Consider the following 19,813-nt stretch of genomic DNA (forward strand, 5'->3'; position numbering starts at 1 on the left):
GGGTAGGGGAGTTTCAGTGGGGGGAAATAAATGGGATTAAATCTGGTGTATCTGAGAGAGTTAGAGCAAAGGAAGGGGTAGCAGTAATGTTGAATGATCAGTTATGGAGGGAGAAAAGAGAATATGAATGTGTAAATGCAAGAATTATGTGGATTAAAGTAAAGGTTGGATGCGAGAAGTGGGTCATAATAAGCGTGTATGCACCTGGAGAAGAAAGGAATGCAGAGGAGAGAGAGAGATTTTGGGAGATGTTAAGTGAATGTATAGGAGCCTTTGAACCAAGTGAGAGAGTAATTGTGGTAAGGGACCTGAATGCTAAAGTAGGAGAAACTTTTAGAGAGGGTGTGGTAGGTAAGTTTGGGGTGCCAGGTGTAAATGATAATGGGAGCCCTTTGATTGAACTTTGTATAGAAAGGGATTTAGTTATAGGTAATACATATTTTAAGAAAAAGAGGATAAATAAGTATACAAGATATGATGTAGGGCGAAATGACAGTTTGTTGGATTATGTATTGGTAGATAAAAGACTGTTGAGTAGACTTCAGGATGTACATGTTTATAGAGGGGCCACAGATATATCAGATCACTTTCTAGTTGTAGCTACACTGAGAGTAAAAGGTAGATGGGATACAAGGAGAATAGAAGCATCAGGGAAGAGAGAGGTGAAGGTTTATAAACTAAAAGAGGAGGCAGTTAGGGTAAGATATAAACAGCTATTGGAGGATAGATGGGCTAATGAGAGCATAGGCAATGGGGTCGAAGAGGTATGGGGTAGGTTTAAAAATGTAGTGTTAGAGTGTTCAGCAGAAGTTTGTGGTTACAGGAAAGTGGGTGCGGGAGGGAAGAGGAGCGATTGGTGGAATGATGATGTGAAGAGAGTAGTAAGGGAGAAAAAGTTAGCATATGAGAAGTTTTTACAAAGTAGAAGTGATGCAAGGAGGGAAGAGTATATGGAGAAAAAGAGAGAGGTTAAGAGAGTGGTGAAGCAATGTAAAAAGAGAGCAAATGAGAGAGTGGGTGAGATGTTATCAACAAATTTTGTTGAAAATAAGAAAAAGTTTTGGAGTGAGATTAACAAGTTAAGAAAGCCTAGAGAACAAATGCATTTGTCAGTTAAAAATAGGAGAGGAGAGTTATTAAATGGAGAGTTAGAGGTATTGGGAAGATGGAGGGAATATTTTGAGGAATTGTTAAATGTTGATGAAGATAGGCAAGCTGTGATTTCGTGTATAGGGCAAGGAGGAACAACATCTTGTAGGAGTGAGGAAGAGCCGGCTGTGAGTGTGGGGGAAGTTCGTGAGGCAGTAGGTAAAATGAAAGGGGGTAAGGCAGCCGGGATTGATGGGAAAAAGATAGAAATGTTAAAAGCAGGTGGGGATATAGTTTTGGAGTGGTTGGTGCAATTATTTAATAAATGTATGGAAGAGGGTAAGGTACCTAGGGATTGGCAGAGAGCATGCATAGTTCCTTTGTATAAAGGCAAAGGGGATAAAAGAGAGTGCAAAAATTATAGGGGGATAAGTCTGTTGAGTATACCTGGCAAAGTGTATGGTAGAGTTATTATTGAAAGAATTAAGAGTAAGACGGAGAATAGGATAGCAGATGAACAAGGAGGCTTTAGGAAAGGTAGGGGGGTGTGTGGACCAGGTGTTTACAGTGAAACATATAAGTGAACAGTATTTAGATAAGGCTAAAGAGGTCTTTGTGGCATTTATGGATTTGGAAAAGGCATATGACAGGCTGGATAGGGGGGCAATGTGGCAGATGTTGCAGGTGTATGGTGTAGGAGGTAGGTTACTGAAAGCAGTGAAGAGTTTTTACGAGGATAGTGAGGCTCAAGTTAGAGTATGTAGGAAAGAGGGAAATTATTTCCCAGTAAAAGTAGGCCTTAGACAAGGATGTGTGATGTCACCGTGGTTGTTTAATATATTTATAGATGGGGTTGTAAGAGAAGTAAATGCGAGGGTCTTGGCAAGAGGCGTGGAGTTAAAAGATAAAGAATCACACATAAAGTGGGAGTTGTCACAGTTGCTCTTTGCTGATGACACTGTGCTCTTGGGAGATTCTGAAGAGAAGTTGCAGAGATTGGTGGATGAATTTGGTAGGGTGTGCAAAAGAAGAAAATTGAAAGTGAATACAGGAAAGAGTAAGGTCATGAGGATAACAAAAAGATTAGGTGATGAAAGATTGGATATCAGATTGGAGGGAGAGAGTATGGAGGAGGTGAATGTATTCAGATATTTGGGAGTGGACATGTCAGCGGATGGGTCTATGAAAGATGAGGTAAATCATAGAATTGATGAGGGGAAAAGGGTGAGTGGTGCACTTTGGAGTCTGTGGAGACAAAGAACTTTGTCCTTGGAGGCAAAGAGGGGAATGTATGAGAGTATAGTTTTACCAACGCTCTTATATGGGTGTGAAGCATGGGTGATGAATGTTGCAGCGAGGAGAAGGCTGGAGGCAGTGGAGATGTCATGTCTGAGAGCAATGTGTGGTGTGAATATAATGCAGAGAATTCGTAGTTTGGAAGTTAGGAGGAGGTGCGGGATTACCAAAACTGTTGTCCAGAGGGCTGAGGAAGGGTTGTTGAGGTGGTTCGGACATGTGGAGAGAATGGAGCGAAACAGAATAACTTCAAGAGTGTATCAGTCTGTAGTGGAAGGAAGGTGGGGTAGGGGTCGGCCTAGGAAAGGTTGGAGGGAGGGGGTAAAGGAGGTTTTGTGTGCGAGGGGCTTGGACTTCCAGCAGGCATGTGTGAGCGTGTTTGATAGGAGTGAATGGAGACAAATGGTTTTTAATACTTGACATGCTGTTGGAGTGTGAGCAAAGTAACATTTATGAAGGGGTTCAGGGAAACCGGCAGGCTGGACTTGAGTCCTGGAGATGGGAAGTACAGTGCCTGCACTCTGAAGGAGGGGTGTTAATGTTGCAGTTTAAAAACTGTAGTGTAAAGCACCCTTCTGGCAAGACAGTGATGGAGTGAATGATGGTGAAAGTTTTTCTTTTTTGGGCCACCCTGCCTTGGTGGGAATCGGCCAGTGTGATAATAAAAAATAAAAATAAATTATATATATACAGTGGACCCCCGCATAACGATTACCTCCGAATGTGACCAATTATGTAAGTGTATTTATGTAAGTGCGTTTGTACGTGTATGTTTGGGGGTCTGAAATGGACTAATCTACTTCACAATATTCCTTATGGGAATAAATTCGGTCAGTACTGGCACCTGAACATACTTATGGAGTGAAAAAATATCGTTAACCGGGGGTCCACTGTATATATATATATATATATATATATATATATATATATATATATATATATATATATATATATATATATATATATATATATAAATATATACACACACACACACACACACACACACACACACACACACACACACACACACACACACACACACACACACACATACATACATACATACATACATACATACAGTGGGCCCCCGCTTAACGATCACCTCCCAATGCAACCAATTATGTAAGTGTATTTATGTAAGTGCGTTTGTACGTATATGTTTGGGGGTCTGAAATGGACTAATCTACTTCACAATATTCCTTATGGGAACAAATTCGGTCAGTACTGGCACCTGAACATACTTCTGGAATGAAAAAATATCGTTAATCGGGGGTCCACTGTATATACATATATATATATATCTATAATATAAAATGAATGATTGTATGTAGAGGTATGAATGTATATGTATATGGGTGTATATGTGACAACAACTGTCCTGGAAAAAGATGAGGTAAGGGGTTCCTCATTTTATGCTGTAATTGTGTTTCAGACAATTGGCATTGTACCATGCTCAAATATAATAAGACTTTTAAGTGTGTTTTGCAAATCATGATTGCAATAAAAACAGGACATTACATAATGTAATAGTGAATTTACATAAAGCAAGGGAGACTTGTAATTCTTGCTGGAGAGGCTTGGAGGTGAGTAGATGATTGAGGATTGATTATGTTCTGAGTCATCAGTCAATTATTCAGAAATACATTTTTCATAATTCAAAACTGTATTCTTTCCTACAAATTCTGTTTAAGTTTAAGAGAGTTGTGAACACTGATCCATGAAAAATGAGAAATTAATTAGACAGAAACATAGGCCAAAAGAGTTCTTTGTATTTTTGCCTCAGACACTTTTTATCTGATGAAAAAGGGTCTCTGACTTAGACTGAAATATACAGATCTCTCTCCACCTATTTTGTGATGAATGGTTTGAAAAACCGACAAGTTGAAGATTGAGACACTTATGCAGCATATGGGAATCTTTATTCAGGAAACGTTTCGCCACACAGTGGCTTCTTCAGTCCAATACAAAGAGGAAGGCGTAAGGAGAGGAGGAGAATGAGGTAATCAGTCCCTCAACCTGGAGTTGATGTGTTCAGTCCATCAATCTTGTAGAATGTACAGCATAGGGCCGTAGACGTGGCTTATATACTGTAGTGATGTGAGGTGAAGCAGGCGGAGGCGGGGTCATAGTGGTAACATCCACTAGTCGAAGTAGGTCTTCGTCCAAAGGTTGAACAAGTGTTGAAGAATTCTTTGTAACAAGATCCCATGATGCTGCAGTGTCTGACAACTGTCAGACACTGCAGCATCATGGACTGAACACATCGACTCCAGGTTGAGGGACTGATTACCTCATTCTCCTCCTCTCCTTACGCCTTCCTCTTTGTATTGGACTGAAGAAGCCACTGTGTGGCGAAACGTTTCCTGAATAAAGATTCCCATATGCTGCATAAGTGTCTCAATCTTCCACCTATTTTGTTTTAAGTGGGTTCTCAATTTTAATTATAAGAGTACTATTTCATTTTATTGAAATTTGAAATCCTCTACCAAATAACAGTGAGTGTAATGAAATACTACACTAAAAAAATTACCTTTTAACCCTTAAAGTGTCCAAACATATATCTACGTTTGCTCGCGTAGCGCTCCAAACGTAGATCTACGTTTTTTTTTTACATTCTTTCTTATGGAGAAAATCAAGGGCGGAGCACTACGAGCGCAAACGTAGATTTACATTTGGACAGTTAGAGGGCTAAGTTGGCACTGTTTTTACAGATAGTTAAACAATATCTAGTAGTTTATGAAATTTATGAAAGCATTTTTTTTTTACAGGGTAAAATATGTGAAAGTTACATTAGAATAGCCAGTTCCTATCATGATAGAAGAGAGGTCTAACATTTGCCGACGCATTGGGTCTGCACGCTCGGGAGTGTCTAGGGTTGGGTCAGCACGGCCAGGCAGTGGTAGAGTCGGTTCAGCCAGACCTTCCTCAGGCACATGCCGACCCAAGCTTTACACCGGTCGGCCATCATCGGCCCCAATACCCAGCAGGCCTTCATCAGCACCTTCCTCAGCACGAACTGGGCCTTATTCAGTAAGCAGAACATCTGCTGGGTCTGCTTCTTTCAAGTCGCATGATGTATCACACCTAAACCTGAAGGTGGAAGGAAAATCGGTAGGTCACAAAATCTGACTTTCAAAAAATCATTTATCATGTGATGTCTTCATAGTTGTTTACTGTATATATAGATGGAGCTATGAGAGGTAATGGTTAGAGTATAAGAAGTATGTGAACCTAGTTCATGTTAATGATAGTATGCTGGTACGTATTTAAATTAATTTTTGGATTGGGCAGACAATATCTGTTGTTTACAGTTCGGCTTGACAAAGTGGTTACTGAATTGTCCAGTGTTATTACACTACTATAATAATAACTACAGTAGCCAGTAGTTGGTGATTTAAGTTTATCATTGCCTGCATTCATTCATAGGCGGAGTTGTTATTCTCTACAATTTTCCTAGTATTTATATACGTATTTATCTTTGCTTTATTATCATATAAAGTACATTTTAACTAATAATGGTTTCTAGAGCATATGGTGGTGCAGTGAAAAAGTGTTCGAATCTGAATGCTAGTCTGAAACTTCACCTGATAAAGTTGGAGGTTGATGTGTCAGTGTACCGTGTGTGTTAGCAGTATGATGTAGCAAATCAGTATCTGATAGTTATAGCACCAAGGACGAACATCATTTGTTCTATAATTAGAGTGGATGTTGCTAGTAGAGCTTCACAGCTCTTCTGACTTAGGATAAAAGTTTTCACTAGTAGCCACTATATGATCACAGTATTTGTCTCGTCTATCTACTACAAAAATGTAAATAAAATTATTGTATTTTGAACATCTTTATTTTCAATTGTTACTTTAAATTGTGTGAATGGTGTTGTCTGTAAAGAATGGCCAAAATACATTAGTTACACAATTATTTGTTACTGTTAACATGTTTAGTATTGTCCAGAATTAGTGGATAATGCTCAATGGTTATGGAATTGTACATTATTGTTACTGTGGTATTGTCTGGAAACCAATAGACAAAATCTATTGGTTGCAGAATTGTTTGTTATTGTCATTGTATCTAGTATGGTGTGAATAACTTATAATTTTAACATTTCTGCATCCATATATCTGAAGGTCACATTGAAATTTGCCAGCATAATTTTCAAGTTTCTCTCACTTTTATCCAAGTCATTTTTAAGTGACAGACTATTGCTTCTAAACCCTTTTCTGTTAGTGCTTCACTATTTATTTTATCACACAATTTGTAAGCTTGATGTAATTTGCTTCTGAATTCTCCCATTTCTATTACAGAACATGGAACTTAATAACTTAAAATTTCATTATCCATCTGCTCATATTTTTTTTTTTAACATACCGGCTGTTTCCCACCAAAGTAGGGTGGCCCAAGAAAGAAGAAACACTTTCACCATCACTCCATTATTTTCTTGCTCCCTCTCACTACTAACAAGCTTACATGTGCCTAGATTTATTCATATTTGTCATCTTTCATACAATTTTTTGCATCATCTGTACATGTTTGTGTCTGTTCCTTGTGTTGAGTCATTTATATTAGAAATATTAATGGGTAAGTAAACTAAAGAGGCAGGGAAAACATTAATAAGTAGCTTCCTGAACGTAATACAGGTAGTACTACTCAACGACTAAGTTAGGTTCCTAAGAAGTCAGTAAGCTAATTGGTCATTTAATGAGGAGCTGCCCCCTTACCAATATTTGAAGCATACCGTGGTGGTGGTGGGTTTGTGTCAGCCATCTTTAGATATTGCTTTAATGTTACCATTTATAACATTTTTAGAATATTAAAAATAGAAATAGGTATTAAAAACAATAAAAAAGTAAAATTCACATACAGTACACTCATTACTTACCTTAAAATATTTATATTCTTAATGTAGTGAGAGGTGAGTGGTTTTTAGTGTAGGGAAACAATGCACATACAGGTTGCTTATTATATACTTGCCTTAAAATATTTGTAGTCCTAATGTAGGGTGAGAAGTGAGTACATATTTATTGTAGAAAAAGGAAAAAGAGAAGGAGCAAAGAATGAAGTAAGCACAAAAGAAGTTCACTGTAAAGGGATTAGTGGTGTGTCTCAGCATCAAGCAGTCTCCAAGACTACATATTTTGTCTATGAATTTGTACTTTATTGTACACCCCATAGCACAAGATAGAAGTGCAGCAGCCCTTGGAATAGGAAAAACAAAGAGGAAAATGGAAGAAGTACAAAAGAAGTGTCGTGTGGGGTTCGGTAAGGAGACAAGAGGGTTGAAGGTAGACACACTTGTTGGATGGTAATGATATATATATTGTCAGACTGTGGTAATGGGAGATGGAGCCCAGCCTGCCGTGTTCTGCCTTCTATGCCTATGCATCGACTGAGAGGGAGGCAGCTTGTCTCACTGACTCATGCTGTACCCCTTGACGTCATACAGTCACTCGGCCTAGGCATCTTTTATATAAAGCACATGGATGGTACTATGATACGCTATACAACACACATAAGGGGATCAGCAACTATGCTGACAGCTCGGTCATGTTACGTATGTCGTCCCGACATACACTACTATGCTATAGGCTGAACAGGCAGGTGGTTCTGGGCTGATTCTATACAATAACAAATTCATATATAACTTAGAACTAATGGATGGTATCATAATGGATGTTAACAAAATGAGTTTTACGTAATGGGTGTTAACGTAATCAGTTTTAACGTAATGAATTACAAACTATAAGAACAAATCATTGTACAATATGGGATGGAATTGATCGATCGATCTGTATTCATGCACTCTACGGATTCTGAGGAAATAAATATATATATATATATATATATATATATACAAGGTGAAATTAACAGCAAAGGCATCTGGTGCACACTCAGATCATTACTGTCAAATTCTCAGAATACGGAGGGAACGTGAACACGAAAATTTCTGACAAACTAATCAGCTAATAACAAAACACACAGTTGACAGTTTCCTTCATCTCGGACATCTAATTGTACAGGCTGTTTACATCTAAACCCAGTTCTGCGAGGGTAAGGTTTACATATGCAGAATGGTTATCATCTCTGGGAGGATCAAATTCCTCTGCAATGGCCAACACATGCCTTGACTGAGGGAGATTTGATGAGTATCTACATGGACGATCTGAACAAGTATCTACAAAAGATACAGCTACATTCACTAGTGACTGTGGAATTACTAACTCTTCTGCTAGGAGTACTCAACTCGACTGTTCGATACAGTAATTCTTGGCTCATTACAGAGTCACTAATGGGTGCTGGTGGCTTCACAGTCAGAATAAGATCTTCCTGGAGCAGGAATCGAATCACCAGAACACAAGGGATCGGTTCTTTCTTGCTGGAGGAATGAACAAACTCGGTGGAGTGGATGACTCTCCCCGGTTGAAAAAAATAACGCTATAACACGCAATACGAGCAAGGGAGAACGAATCTACTATCTCTCACTACAAGCACAGGGGAAAAGAAATGAACACGGTGAACAATGCTGATATTCAATCTGAGTCGCACACAGTGACACGAGGTATCAACTATAAACTTCACTTACAAATGTTAACAATATGTGAAAGTTACTCGAGAAATAACTTCTTACAGTTCACTGTAAAGAGATTAGCTGGTGTGTTTGTCTGTGTGTTTACATTCTCGGCATTTCTTGGCATCTCTTTTAGCATCTAAGAAATGATTAAACTCGGTGAACAAGGTATGTCGATGGTAATAATCATAATGATAATTACTCTGAAGCGCTTTAAATGTCATACATTATTATTACCATCGACATACCTTGTTCACCGAGTTTAATCATTTGTTAGATGTTCACTGTAAAGGAGTTAGAGTGTATGAACCAACCGTACACATACAGGAATTAATACATGTTTATGTATGTTTACGTTCTTGGCATCTCTCCTCTCTCTCTCTCTCATTTAGTTCTTCTGTCTACCCCACCTACACGACATTTAAAGCGTCTAATACCTATACAGCTCTAATATACATAGGTTTGCATACTGTAAATACTCGGGTAGATAATTTCAAGTAGATCCTTCATGTGTTAGCCCAAATCACCGACCAGTATGTTTTAAATAAGTGACCCACTGATCAGATCAGACTGGTCCGAACCCTCGACTGGTCCGAACCCTTGATGGTCCGAACCCTTGACTGGTTACAAACGGATTCGTTGGACAATAAAGCAGACTGTAAACGGATGGGGTTGTAGGCGCCCTTATCAAACACAAACAATAAATATAAATCAGGAACGTACACGGTAAGCTGTCCAATATACAAGTACAGTTAGAAATAGAAATACAAATAGCTAGAGCTTCATTTAAGGAGGTTATTAATAGAGTATTCAAGAGGTTGCTAGTAGAATTACAGTAAATCAACCATTCAAATCATTATGAAGCTCTGTGTAGTCTGCAGTCAATCAAACAAACGGGCTTCCACATGGATAAATTGTCATTTTTGTGGAAATTGGTGTCACGCCCCTTGTGCAGATATCAAGAACTAGCTACAAGCAGTATTAATACAGGGAAGTGTTTTTGGGTATGCCCAAATGAGATAAATCTGTGGACTAAAATCACAAGGTTATTAAAAGAGGATAACATCAAAGCTGCTTTCATAGAAAACCTGGAAGCTTTCTACAACAGATGGGAACATAAAAAGTCTGGGCTGAATGGTACTACCCTTGATACTGGCCATGTAGTCAGAAACTGTAAGGCTAGAGGTGATGTCCTGGTAGTCAGTAAATGTGGGGCTGATAGCCGCTGTCCTGGGAGACAGTAATGGTGAAGCTGGAGGTGCTGTCCTGGGAGACAGTAATGATGAAGCTGGAGATTTTGTCCAGGTAGTCGGGAATTATACGCAGGAAGGAATACATATAAATGACCTCATAGGGGACAGGAGCCGTAGTGGGGAAACAAGTGTAGTCAAAGATAAGATAAAACCAATATTGCAAACTAGAAATACCACAGGAAATAGCAAACAAGAGGACTCCACTAGCAATAGTGAGGATATATTACCAAAAACAACTGGTGGGAGCTCCATTGTTGGTGCTAGGGAGGATAGGAATAAGACAGGGAAACATGCACCAACAGGGAATACAGTCACAGAAACTCAAGGCAAACGGAAACCAAGCCTGTGCACATACTATGCACTTGGTATCTGCAGACATGGGAAATCTGGAAAAACAGACGGGACGTGCAACTATGACCACCCTAGAAAATGCCGTGCCCATATGACAACAGGAAAATGCAAACTCCCTTCCTGTAAGCTTTTTCACCCTGAAATGTGTACCTCTTCAGTACAGGAAAGACTGTGCTATAACTTAAATTGCCAGGCACACCATCTAAAGGGGACAAAAAGATACAAAACATCCAGGCCATGGGAAAACCTGGGTAGCCACAGCCACTCAAGAGGGAGAGGTTTTTTAGTGCCAGGAAGGAAAAAAAACTGGCAGGAAATGGCAGAAATCGTACACCAAATCCAGTCATTCCTGGAGTGGAACCACAGTCGATGGCCTCCACTCCAAACCAACAGATACAGATACTAATGCCGGAAAAAAAATCCCCCCCCAGTACCAACAATACCACCAGTCCGATGACATTCTTCTTTGCAAATATACAGAGTCTAAAGCCAGCAACAAACAACAAAATACCTTTCATCCATGGACTGCTTGCAGAGGCAAAGGCAATGTTCGCGGCTTTCACTGAGACCCACATAAAGGATCATTTGGACAATGAAATATGGATCCCAGGTTACAACCTATACAGATGTGACAGAGTGAACAGGCAAAAGGGGGGGGGGCCTGTACATTGCAGAGTCACTTGTTTGCACAGAACTGCTTAATGCCTCAAATGATGTAGTGGAAGTTTTAGCAGTAAAGGTCGAGAACCAAAACCTAGGCATTGTGGTAGTCTACAAGCCTCCGGATGCAACATCCCAGAAATTCCAGGAACAGCTGTTAAAAATTGACCACTGTCTGGAAAATTTTCCAGCTCCTGCACCCAACATCTTGCTCCTGGGGGATTTCAACTTAAGGCACCTAAAATGGAGGAATATAGCAAATAATATTGTTGCAGTAATAACACCAGGAGGCAGCTCTGATGAAAACTCACACTCACACGAACTTTTAAATCTCTGCACAAAATTCAATTTAAACCAGCAAATAATAGAGCCTACTAGACTGGAGAATACACTAGACCTCATCTTCACTAACAATGATGATCTGATAAGAAATGTCACCATATCAAAAACAATATACTCAGATCACAACATAATTGAGGTTCAGACATGTATGCGTGGAGCCCCAGACCGACATAATGAGACTAGTCACGAGGGAGCATTCACCAAATTCAACTTCAATAACAAAAACATAAAGTGGGACCAAGTAAACCAAGTCCTAACTGATATAAGCTGGGAAGATATACTAAGCAACACAGACCCCAACTTATGCCTAGAACAGATTAACTTGGTGGCACTCGATGTATGCACGAGGCTTATTCCTCTAAGAAAAAGGAGCAGTAGATGTAAAATAGAAAGAGACAGGTGCTCCCTTTACAGGCGACGGAAAAGAATAACAGAGCGGCTAAAAGAGGTCAGTATATCTGAAATGCATAGGGAGACACTGGTCAGAGAAATAGCAAGCATCGAACCTAAGCTAAAGGAATCTTATTGGAGTCAGGAATCGCGGGAAGAACTAAAAGCCATAAATGAAATCGAAAGAAACCCAAAGTATTTCTTCTCCTATGCCAAATCAAAGTCGAGAACAACGTCCAGTATTGGGCCCCTACTTAAACAAGATGGGTCCTACACAGATGACAGCAAGGAAATGAGTGAGCTACTCAAGTCCCAATATGACTCAGTTTTTAGCAAGCTGCTAACCAGACTGAGAGTCGAAGATCAAAATGAATTTTTTATGAGAGAGCCACAAAATTTGGTTAACACAAGCCTATCCAATGTTATCCTGACGCCAAATGACTTCGAACAGGTGATAAATGACATGCCCATGCACTCTGCCCCAGGGCCAGACTCATGGAACTCCGTGTTCATCAAGAACTGCAAGAAGCCCCTATCACGAGCCTTTTCCATCCTATGGAGAGGGAGCATGGACATGGGGGTCGTCCCACAGTTACTAAAAACAACAGACATAGCCCCACTCCACAAAGGGGGCAGTAAAGCAACAGCAAAGAACTACAGACCGATAGCACTAACATCCCATATCATAAAAATCTTTGAAAGGGTCCTAAGAAGCAAGATCACCACCCATCTAGAAACCCATCAGTTACACAACCCAGGGCAACATGGGTTTAGAACAGGTCGCTCCTGTCTGTCTCAACTATTGGATCACTACGACAAGGTCCTAAATGCACTAGAAGACAAAAAGAATGCAGATGTAATATATACAGACTTTGCAAAAGCCTTCGACAAGTGTGACCATGGCGTAATAGCGCACAAAATGCGTGCTAAAGGAATAACAGGAAAAGTCGGTCGATGGATCTATAATTTCCTCACTAACAGAACACAGAGAGTAGTCGTCAACAGAGTAAAGTCCGAGGCAGCTACGGTGAAAAGCTCTGTTCCACAAGGCACAGTACTCGCTCCCATCTTGTTCCTCATCCTCATATCCGACATAGACAAGGATGTCAGCCACAGCACCGTGTCTTCCTTTGCAGATGACACCCGAATCTGCATGACAGTGTCTTCCATTGCAGACACTGCAAGGCTCCAGGCGGACATCAACCAAATCTTTCAGTGGGCTGCAGAAAACAATACGAAGTTCAACGATGAGAAATTTCAATTACTCAGATATGGTAAACACGAGGAAATTAAATCTTCATCAGAGTACAAAACAAATTCTGGCCACAAAATAGAGCGAAACACCAACGTCAAAGACCTGGGAGTGATCATGTCGGAGGATCTCACCTTCAAGGACCATAGCATTGTATCAATCGCATCTGCTAGAAAAATGACAGGATGGATAATGAGAACCTTCAAAACTAGGGAGGCCAAGCCCATGATGACACTCTTCAGGTCACTTGTTCTATCTAGGCTGGAATATTGCTGCACACTAACAGCACCTTTCAAGGCAGGTGAAATTGCTGACCTAGAAAATGTACAGAGAACCTTCACGGCGCGCATAACGGAGATAAAACACCTCAATTACTGGGAGCGCTTGAGGTTCCTAAACCTGTATTTCCTGGAACGCAGGCGGGAGAGATACATGATTATATACACCTGGAAAATCCTAGAGGGACTAGTACCGAACTTGCACACGAAAATCACTCACTACGAAAGCAAAAGACTTGGCAGACGATGCAACATCCCCCCAATGAAAAGCAGGGGTGTCACTAGCACGTTAAGAGACCATACAATAAGTGTCAGGGGCCCGAGACTGTTCAACTGCCTCCCAGCATACATAAGGGGGATTACCAACAGACCCCTGGCAGTCTTCAAGGTGGCACTGGACAAGCACCTAAAGTCGGTTCCTGACCAGCCGGGCTGTGGCTCGTACGTTAGTTTGCGTGCAGCCAGCAGCAACAGCCTGGTTGATCAGGCTCTGATCCACCAGGAGGCCTGGTCACAGACCGGGCCGCGGGGGCGTTGACCCCTGGAACTCTCTCCAGGTAACTCCAGGTAAACAGGTAATCGTTTTTATTTATTCTGAATAAAGAAAGTCATCAGAGTCATCATCAAACTTAGCAGGGTTATCAGGAGCTGTAGAGGGCCCAGGTAAGGGAGATGACAGCGAGGAAATGGAATTACTCGTAGGGGTCCTGGATGTAACTTTCGAGAATCTCATTATGTATATGTTTACCTGAATAAACTGACTGATGTGTTCAGCTGGCTGGCCAGCTGAACAAGTTTATTTAGGCATAGGTACCCATAAGTACAGCCTCTCCTTACGACCAGCACTCCAACCAGTATGCACACCTAAGTAATGTATATTAGAGCTGATTTCCTCTACTGTTTATTACAGTATACAGTACACTATAAACATTTTAAAATATACTAAAAATGTTATAAATGTTGCAAAGGTGACATTAAAAAATATATCAAAGATGGTTGACACAAACCCACTACCAGTATAGTATGCTCTAGAGATGTATCAGATGTGAAATTTAGATATCCATGGATGCGGATGTATATGAGGATGTCTTACTTATTTTGCGGATGCATATGCAGATTTCTGTTTACAGTAAGATGTGAATGTAAGAAATTGTGGGGATGTTCCACAGATGCAGATGCAGATATCAGATACATCTCTAGTATGGTCCTCACTTAACGAGCAATTCGTTTACAGACCTCTTAGGAACGGAACCCTGTCATTAAGCGAAGAAAGGCTGTACAGTTATCATACGTATTGTAAATTACCTAGGATAACCCAAAAAAAAAAGTGTTGCATTGTGCTTGTAGATACATGTATAAGGCATGAGCATTAATGCAGCAAATAAACGTTTCGGCCACAGTTGTTCAGATACAATGAGTCTGCATCTTGTGTAATACCTGTTTGGCTAGTTTACTATCATTGGCCCGTACATACGTATTCCATATGATTCTCAGATGTGTTTGTTATTAACTTAGTTAATTTCTGAAGACCAGTCAATACACGCAGTGTTTAAATATGCTGCTATGTCTAATAATTTATGTATTTAACTATATTTATGTGTATATTTACCTAATTAAATTGACTGACAGACTTGACGTACTGACATGACTTATTGACTTGACTGACTGACTAGCTATAGTTAGTGAAAAATGACCGACTGAGGGAACAAAACTGAGATTGAGAAAGAATGATGCGAGATGAGATGCTTGATGCTGAGACGTGCTGCCATTTTCACGGCCAAAGTTCTCACACAGCTTACAATACTGACTGGTCAGAGTGCTGGTCATATTTGTGAGTGGCCATTAAAAAGGTAGGTCGTTAAGTGAGGAGTACCTGTACAAAGTCCCTGAAAGAATGAGCTCAAAAGAGAATGCAGGCAGACCAGCATCTTCTGAAAACTTAAAAAACTACTACTGCTAAATTATAATTATATTAGTTATTATTATATTTATTAATTCTTTTTTTTAACATGTTGGCTGTCTCCCACCAAGACAGGGTGACCAGGAAAAGTATTTTCACCATCATTATGCTATCACTGTCTTGCCAGAGGCACGCAGATACAGCAGATAGATGTCACTCTAAACAGCAAATACAGTGGAACCTTGCCTAACGAACGCATCGCATAACGTTAAATCCGCCTAGCGATACATTTTAACGCAAAAATTTTGCCTCGGCTAGCGCTAAAAACTCGCTCAACGCGGTTCGTTCGAGACGCGTCCACGTGCGGCCTGAGCCCGCCTCACTTGTTCCGTGGGTGCCAGTGTTTACAAGCCAGCCACTGTGGTCGCTTCCAAGCATACAAGCGGAACATTTCATATTATCACAGCCATTTTAGTGATTGCACCTGCAAAATAAGTCACCATGGGCCCCAAGAAAGCTTCTAGTGCCAACCCTACAGCAAAAAGAGTGAGAATTACTATGGATATGAAGAAAGAGATCATTGCTAAGCATGAAAGTGGAGTGCGTGTCTCCGAGCTGGCCAGGTTGTACACAAAACCCCAATCAACCATCGCTACTATTGTGGCCAAGAAAATGGCAATCAAGGAAGCTGTTCTTGCCAAAGGTGCAACTTTGTTTTCGAAACAGAGATCGCAAGTGATAGAAGATGTTGAGAGACTGTTATTGGTGTGGATAAACGAAAAACAGATAGCAGGAGATAGCATCTCTCAAGCGATCATGTGTGAAAAGGCTAGGAAGTTGCATGACAATTTAATTAGAAAAATGCCTGCAACTAGTGATGATGTGAGTGAATTTAAGGCCAGCAAAGGTTGGTTTGAGAGATTTAAGAATCGTAGTGGCATACATAGTGTGATAAGGCATAGTGAGGCTGCCAGTTCGGACCACAAAGCGGCTGAAAAATATGCGCAGGAATTCAAGGAGTACATAGACAGTGAAGGACTGAAACCTGAACAAGTGTTTAATTGTGACGAAACAGGCCTGTTTTGGAAGAAAATGCCAACCAGGACCTACATTACTCAGGAGGAAAAGGCACTCCCAGGACATAAGCCTATGAAAGACAGGCATACTCTGTTGATGTGTGCCAATGCTAGTGGTGATTGCAAAGTGAAGCCTTTATTGGTGTATCACTCTGAAACTCCCAGAGTGTTCAGGAAAAACAATGTCCTCAAGGCTAATTTGTGTGTGCTGTGGAGGGCAAACAGTAAGGCATGGGTCACTAGGGACTTTTTCTATGACTGGTTACACCATACATTTGCCCCTACTGTGAAAAATTACCTAATTGAAAAGAAATTAGACCTTAAGTGCCTCCTGGTATTAGACAATGCTCCTGGTCATCCTTCAGACGTGGCAGAGCGACTTTCTGCGGAAATGAGCTTCATTAAGGTCAAGTTTTTGCCTCCAAATACCACTTCTCTCCTGCAGCCCATGGACCAGCAGGTCATTTCCAACTTCAAGAAACTGTACACAAAAGCTATGTTTGAAAGGTGCTTTGTAGTGACCTCAGAAACTCAATTGACTCTAAGAGAGTTTTGGAGAGATCACTTTAGCATCCTCAATTGTGTAAACATTATAGGTAAGGCTTGAGAGGAAGTGACTAAGAGGACCTTGAACTCTGCTTGGAAGAAACTGTGGCCAGAATGTGTAGACAAAAGGGATTTTGAAGGGTTTGAGGCTAACCCTGGAATCCTATGCCAGTTGACGAATCCATTATGGCATTGGGGAAGTCCTTGGGGTTGGAGGTTAGTGGGGAGGATGTGGAAGAGTTGGTGGAGGAGGACAATGAAGAACTAACCACTGATGAGCTGCTAGATCATCTTCAACAGCAAGAGGCCACACCTGAGGAAACTGCTTCGGAGGAGTGGATAGAGAAATTGAAGAAGTTGCCTACTTCAAAGATTAAGGAAATGTGTGCAATGTGGCTTAAAGTGCATACCTTTTTTGATGAAAATCACCCTCACACAGCTATTGCAAGCCGTGTTGGCAACCTGTATACTGACAATGTTGTGAAACACTTTAGGAATATCATAGAGGAACGGGAGGTACAGGCCTCTGTGGACAGATATGTTGTGCGACAGAAGTCCAGTGACTCTCAAGCTGGTCCTAGTGGCATTAAAAGAAAAAGGGAAGTAACCCCAGAAAAGGACTTGCCACCTCAAGTCCTAATGGAAGGGGATTCCCCTTCTAAACATTAACACCATCCACAGTCTCCCCTCCTCCCATCATAAGAACATAAGAACGAAGGAACACTGCAGAAGGCCTACTGGCCCATGCGAGGCAGGTCCAAGTCTCCTACCGGCTTAAGCCAATGCACCCAACCTAGTCAGGTCAGGTCACATTGACTTAAGGGAGGAACACGGCAACCGACCTGGTAGCACAAGCTATCAGGTCCAACTCACACCCAGCCACATCCACTCATGTATTTATCCAACCTATTTTTAAAGCTACACAACGTTCTGGCCTCTATAACTGTACTCGGGAGTTTGTTCCACTCATCCACAACTCTATTACCAGATCTTCAATAAAGGTAAGTGTCATGTAACTGTGCATGTCTTCTTCAGTTTGTGTGTATTAAAATTAATATTTCATGTGGTAAAAATTTTTTTTTGTTCATACTTTGGGGTGTCAGTAATGGATTAATTTGATTTCCATTATTTCTCATGGGGAAAATTAATTCGCGTAACGATAATTTCGCCTAACATTGAGCTCTCAGGAACGGGTTAATAGCGTTAGGCGAGGGTCCACTGTATGCCAAACCCCTCCTTTAGAGTGCAGGCACTGTACCTCCCACCTCCAGGACTCAGGTCCAGCTGGTTACCTTGAATCCTTTCATAAAGTATTACCCAATGGAAAGAAGCCATTTGTCTGACTTTCTTGGGTTATCCTAGGTTCTCTACACACATGCTGCTATATATGATAATCTATGTAACTGTATTTGTGTATACCTGGATAAGCTTACTTACCCTACTCACATTACAACAGCTCATCAAGTTCCAAAGATAATTTGTTTCCACTCATATCTAACACGCTCTACAGTTTATACACCCTCCAAGTCATCGTATTTTGCTCCATCCTCTCTAAATGACCAAAGCACCTCAGCAACCCCTCCTCAGCCCTCTGGATAATACTTTTAGTTACTTCGCATTTCCTCCTAATCTCCAAATTACAAATTCTCGGCATAATATTTGTGCCACGCATTGCCCTCAGATACGGTATCTCCAATGCCTCCAGCCTCCTCCTTGCTTCAACGTTCACAACCCATGCTTCACACCCATATAAGAGTGTTGGTACCACTATACTCTCCACCACCAACGCTACAACTTTTATACTAAAACTTTTATAAATTATATTTGATATTGCGTGATCTCCAGAATTATTAATTATTATTATTACCATAATACAGCCTCTCGTCATTTAGCAACGTACTTATTTATTAACCACTTGGACTTAGGACGGGCTCTCTGACCAGAATGTATATACTATATTAGTGCTGATTTCCTCTATTCTGTTTATTACAGTACATTAAATTACTGTATAAACATTTAAAAATATACCAGAAATGCTATAAATGGTGCTAAGGTGACATTAAAACAATATCAAAGATGGTTGACACAAATCTGCTGCTCTTATAGTATGCTCCTCGCTTAGTGACGAATTGACTTACCCAAGTTGCCTCAGAAATGGAACTCCATCATTAAGTGAGGAGAGGCTGTATTATGATGATAATGATAATAGTAATATTTACTGGAATAGGAAGCATGGATAATAAGGTGCCTGGGATACCTTGTTTGATCATGTAGTGAATCAAAATATATGTAGCTTTAAATGTAACATTGTACTTAATTTAACAGATCAGATCTGTAGGGTACACACCACGACGACATCAGCCAGTAAGCAGAGGCTCATTGCGGGTAGTATCTACTCATGGATATTCTGTCGCTGGAAAGAGAAAGCAAGTTAGTACAGTTTCAGTGTTTAGTTGAGGCAACACAAAATTAAAAGTTAGCCCTGTCAGTTATACAAGGCGTTGCACAGCAGAAAAGAATAAATACCAAATACAAACACTGGGAAAAAAAAATGCAGGTATGGGGATGATCAGAACTATGAGGCTTTAGTTCTATATGTTATGGGACTCTAAGCTTAACATACTGATGCAAAAGACTATCTGCACATTACCACATACAGACAAAACATTAAAGAATCATTTTATTCACCTAACCTGGATTTTGGCCATGGTGGCATTTATTTTTTTCTGTTGCTCAGTGCCTTGTACATATTGATAGTAATTATGACCTGATTGACTCCAAGGTAGCTGTTGTTATCTGTGCCATTGTAAGTTGAACT

At 40.5% G+C, this 19,813-nt stretch overlaps 1 protein-coding gene across 2 annotated transcripts in view; it reads left to right on the forward strand.

Moving 5' to 3' along the window:
- Window positions 1-19,813, forward strand: part of LOC128692873 (centrosomal protein of 131 kDa) — a 145,241-nt gene that overhangs the window by 13,594 nt on the left and 111,834 nt on the right. For both annotated transcript variants that reach the window (XM_070092152.1, XM_070092153.1), the window contains exons 2-3: window positions 5,154-5,496; window positions 19,321-19,425. In XM_070092152.1, the coding sequence (XP_069948253.1) occupies window positions 5,197-5,496; window positions 19,321-19,425 (405 nt within the window). In that variant the 5' untranslated portion in view covers window positions 5,154-5,196. The remainder of the gene's footprint in view (window positions 1-5,153; window positions 5,497-19,320; window positions 19,426-19,813) is intronic.

This window comes from Cherax quadricarinatus, chromosome 38, assembly GCF_038502225.1.
Source record: "Cherax quadricarinatus isolate ZL_2023a chromosome 38, ASM3850222v1, whole genome shotgun sequence".
Taxonomy (NCBI): Eukaryota; Metazoa; Arthropoda; class Malacostraca; order Decapoda; family Parastacidae; genus Cherax; species Cherax quadricarinatus.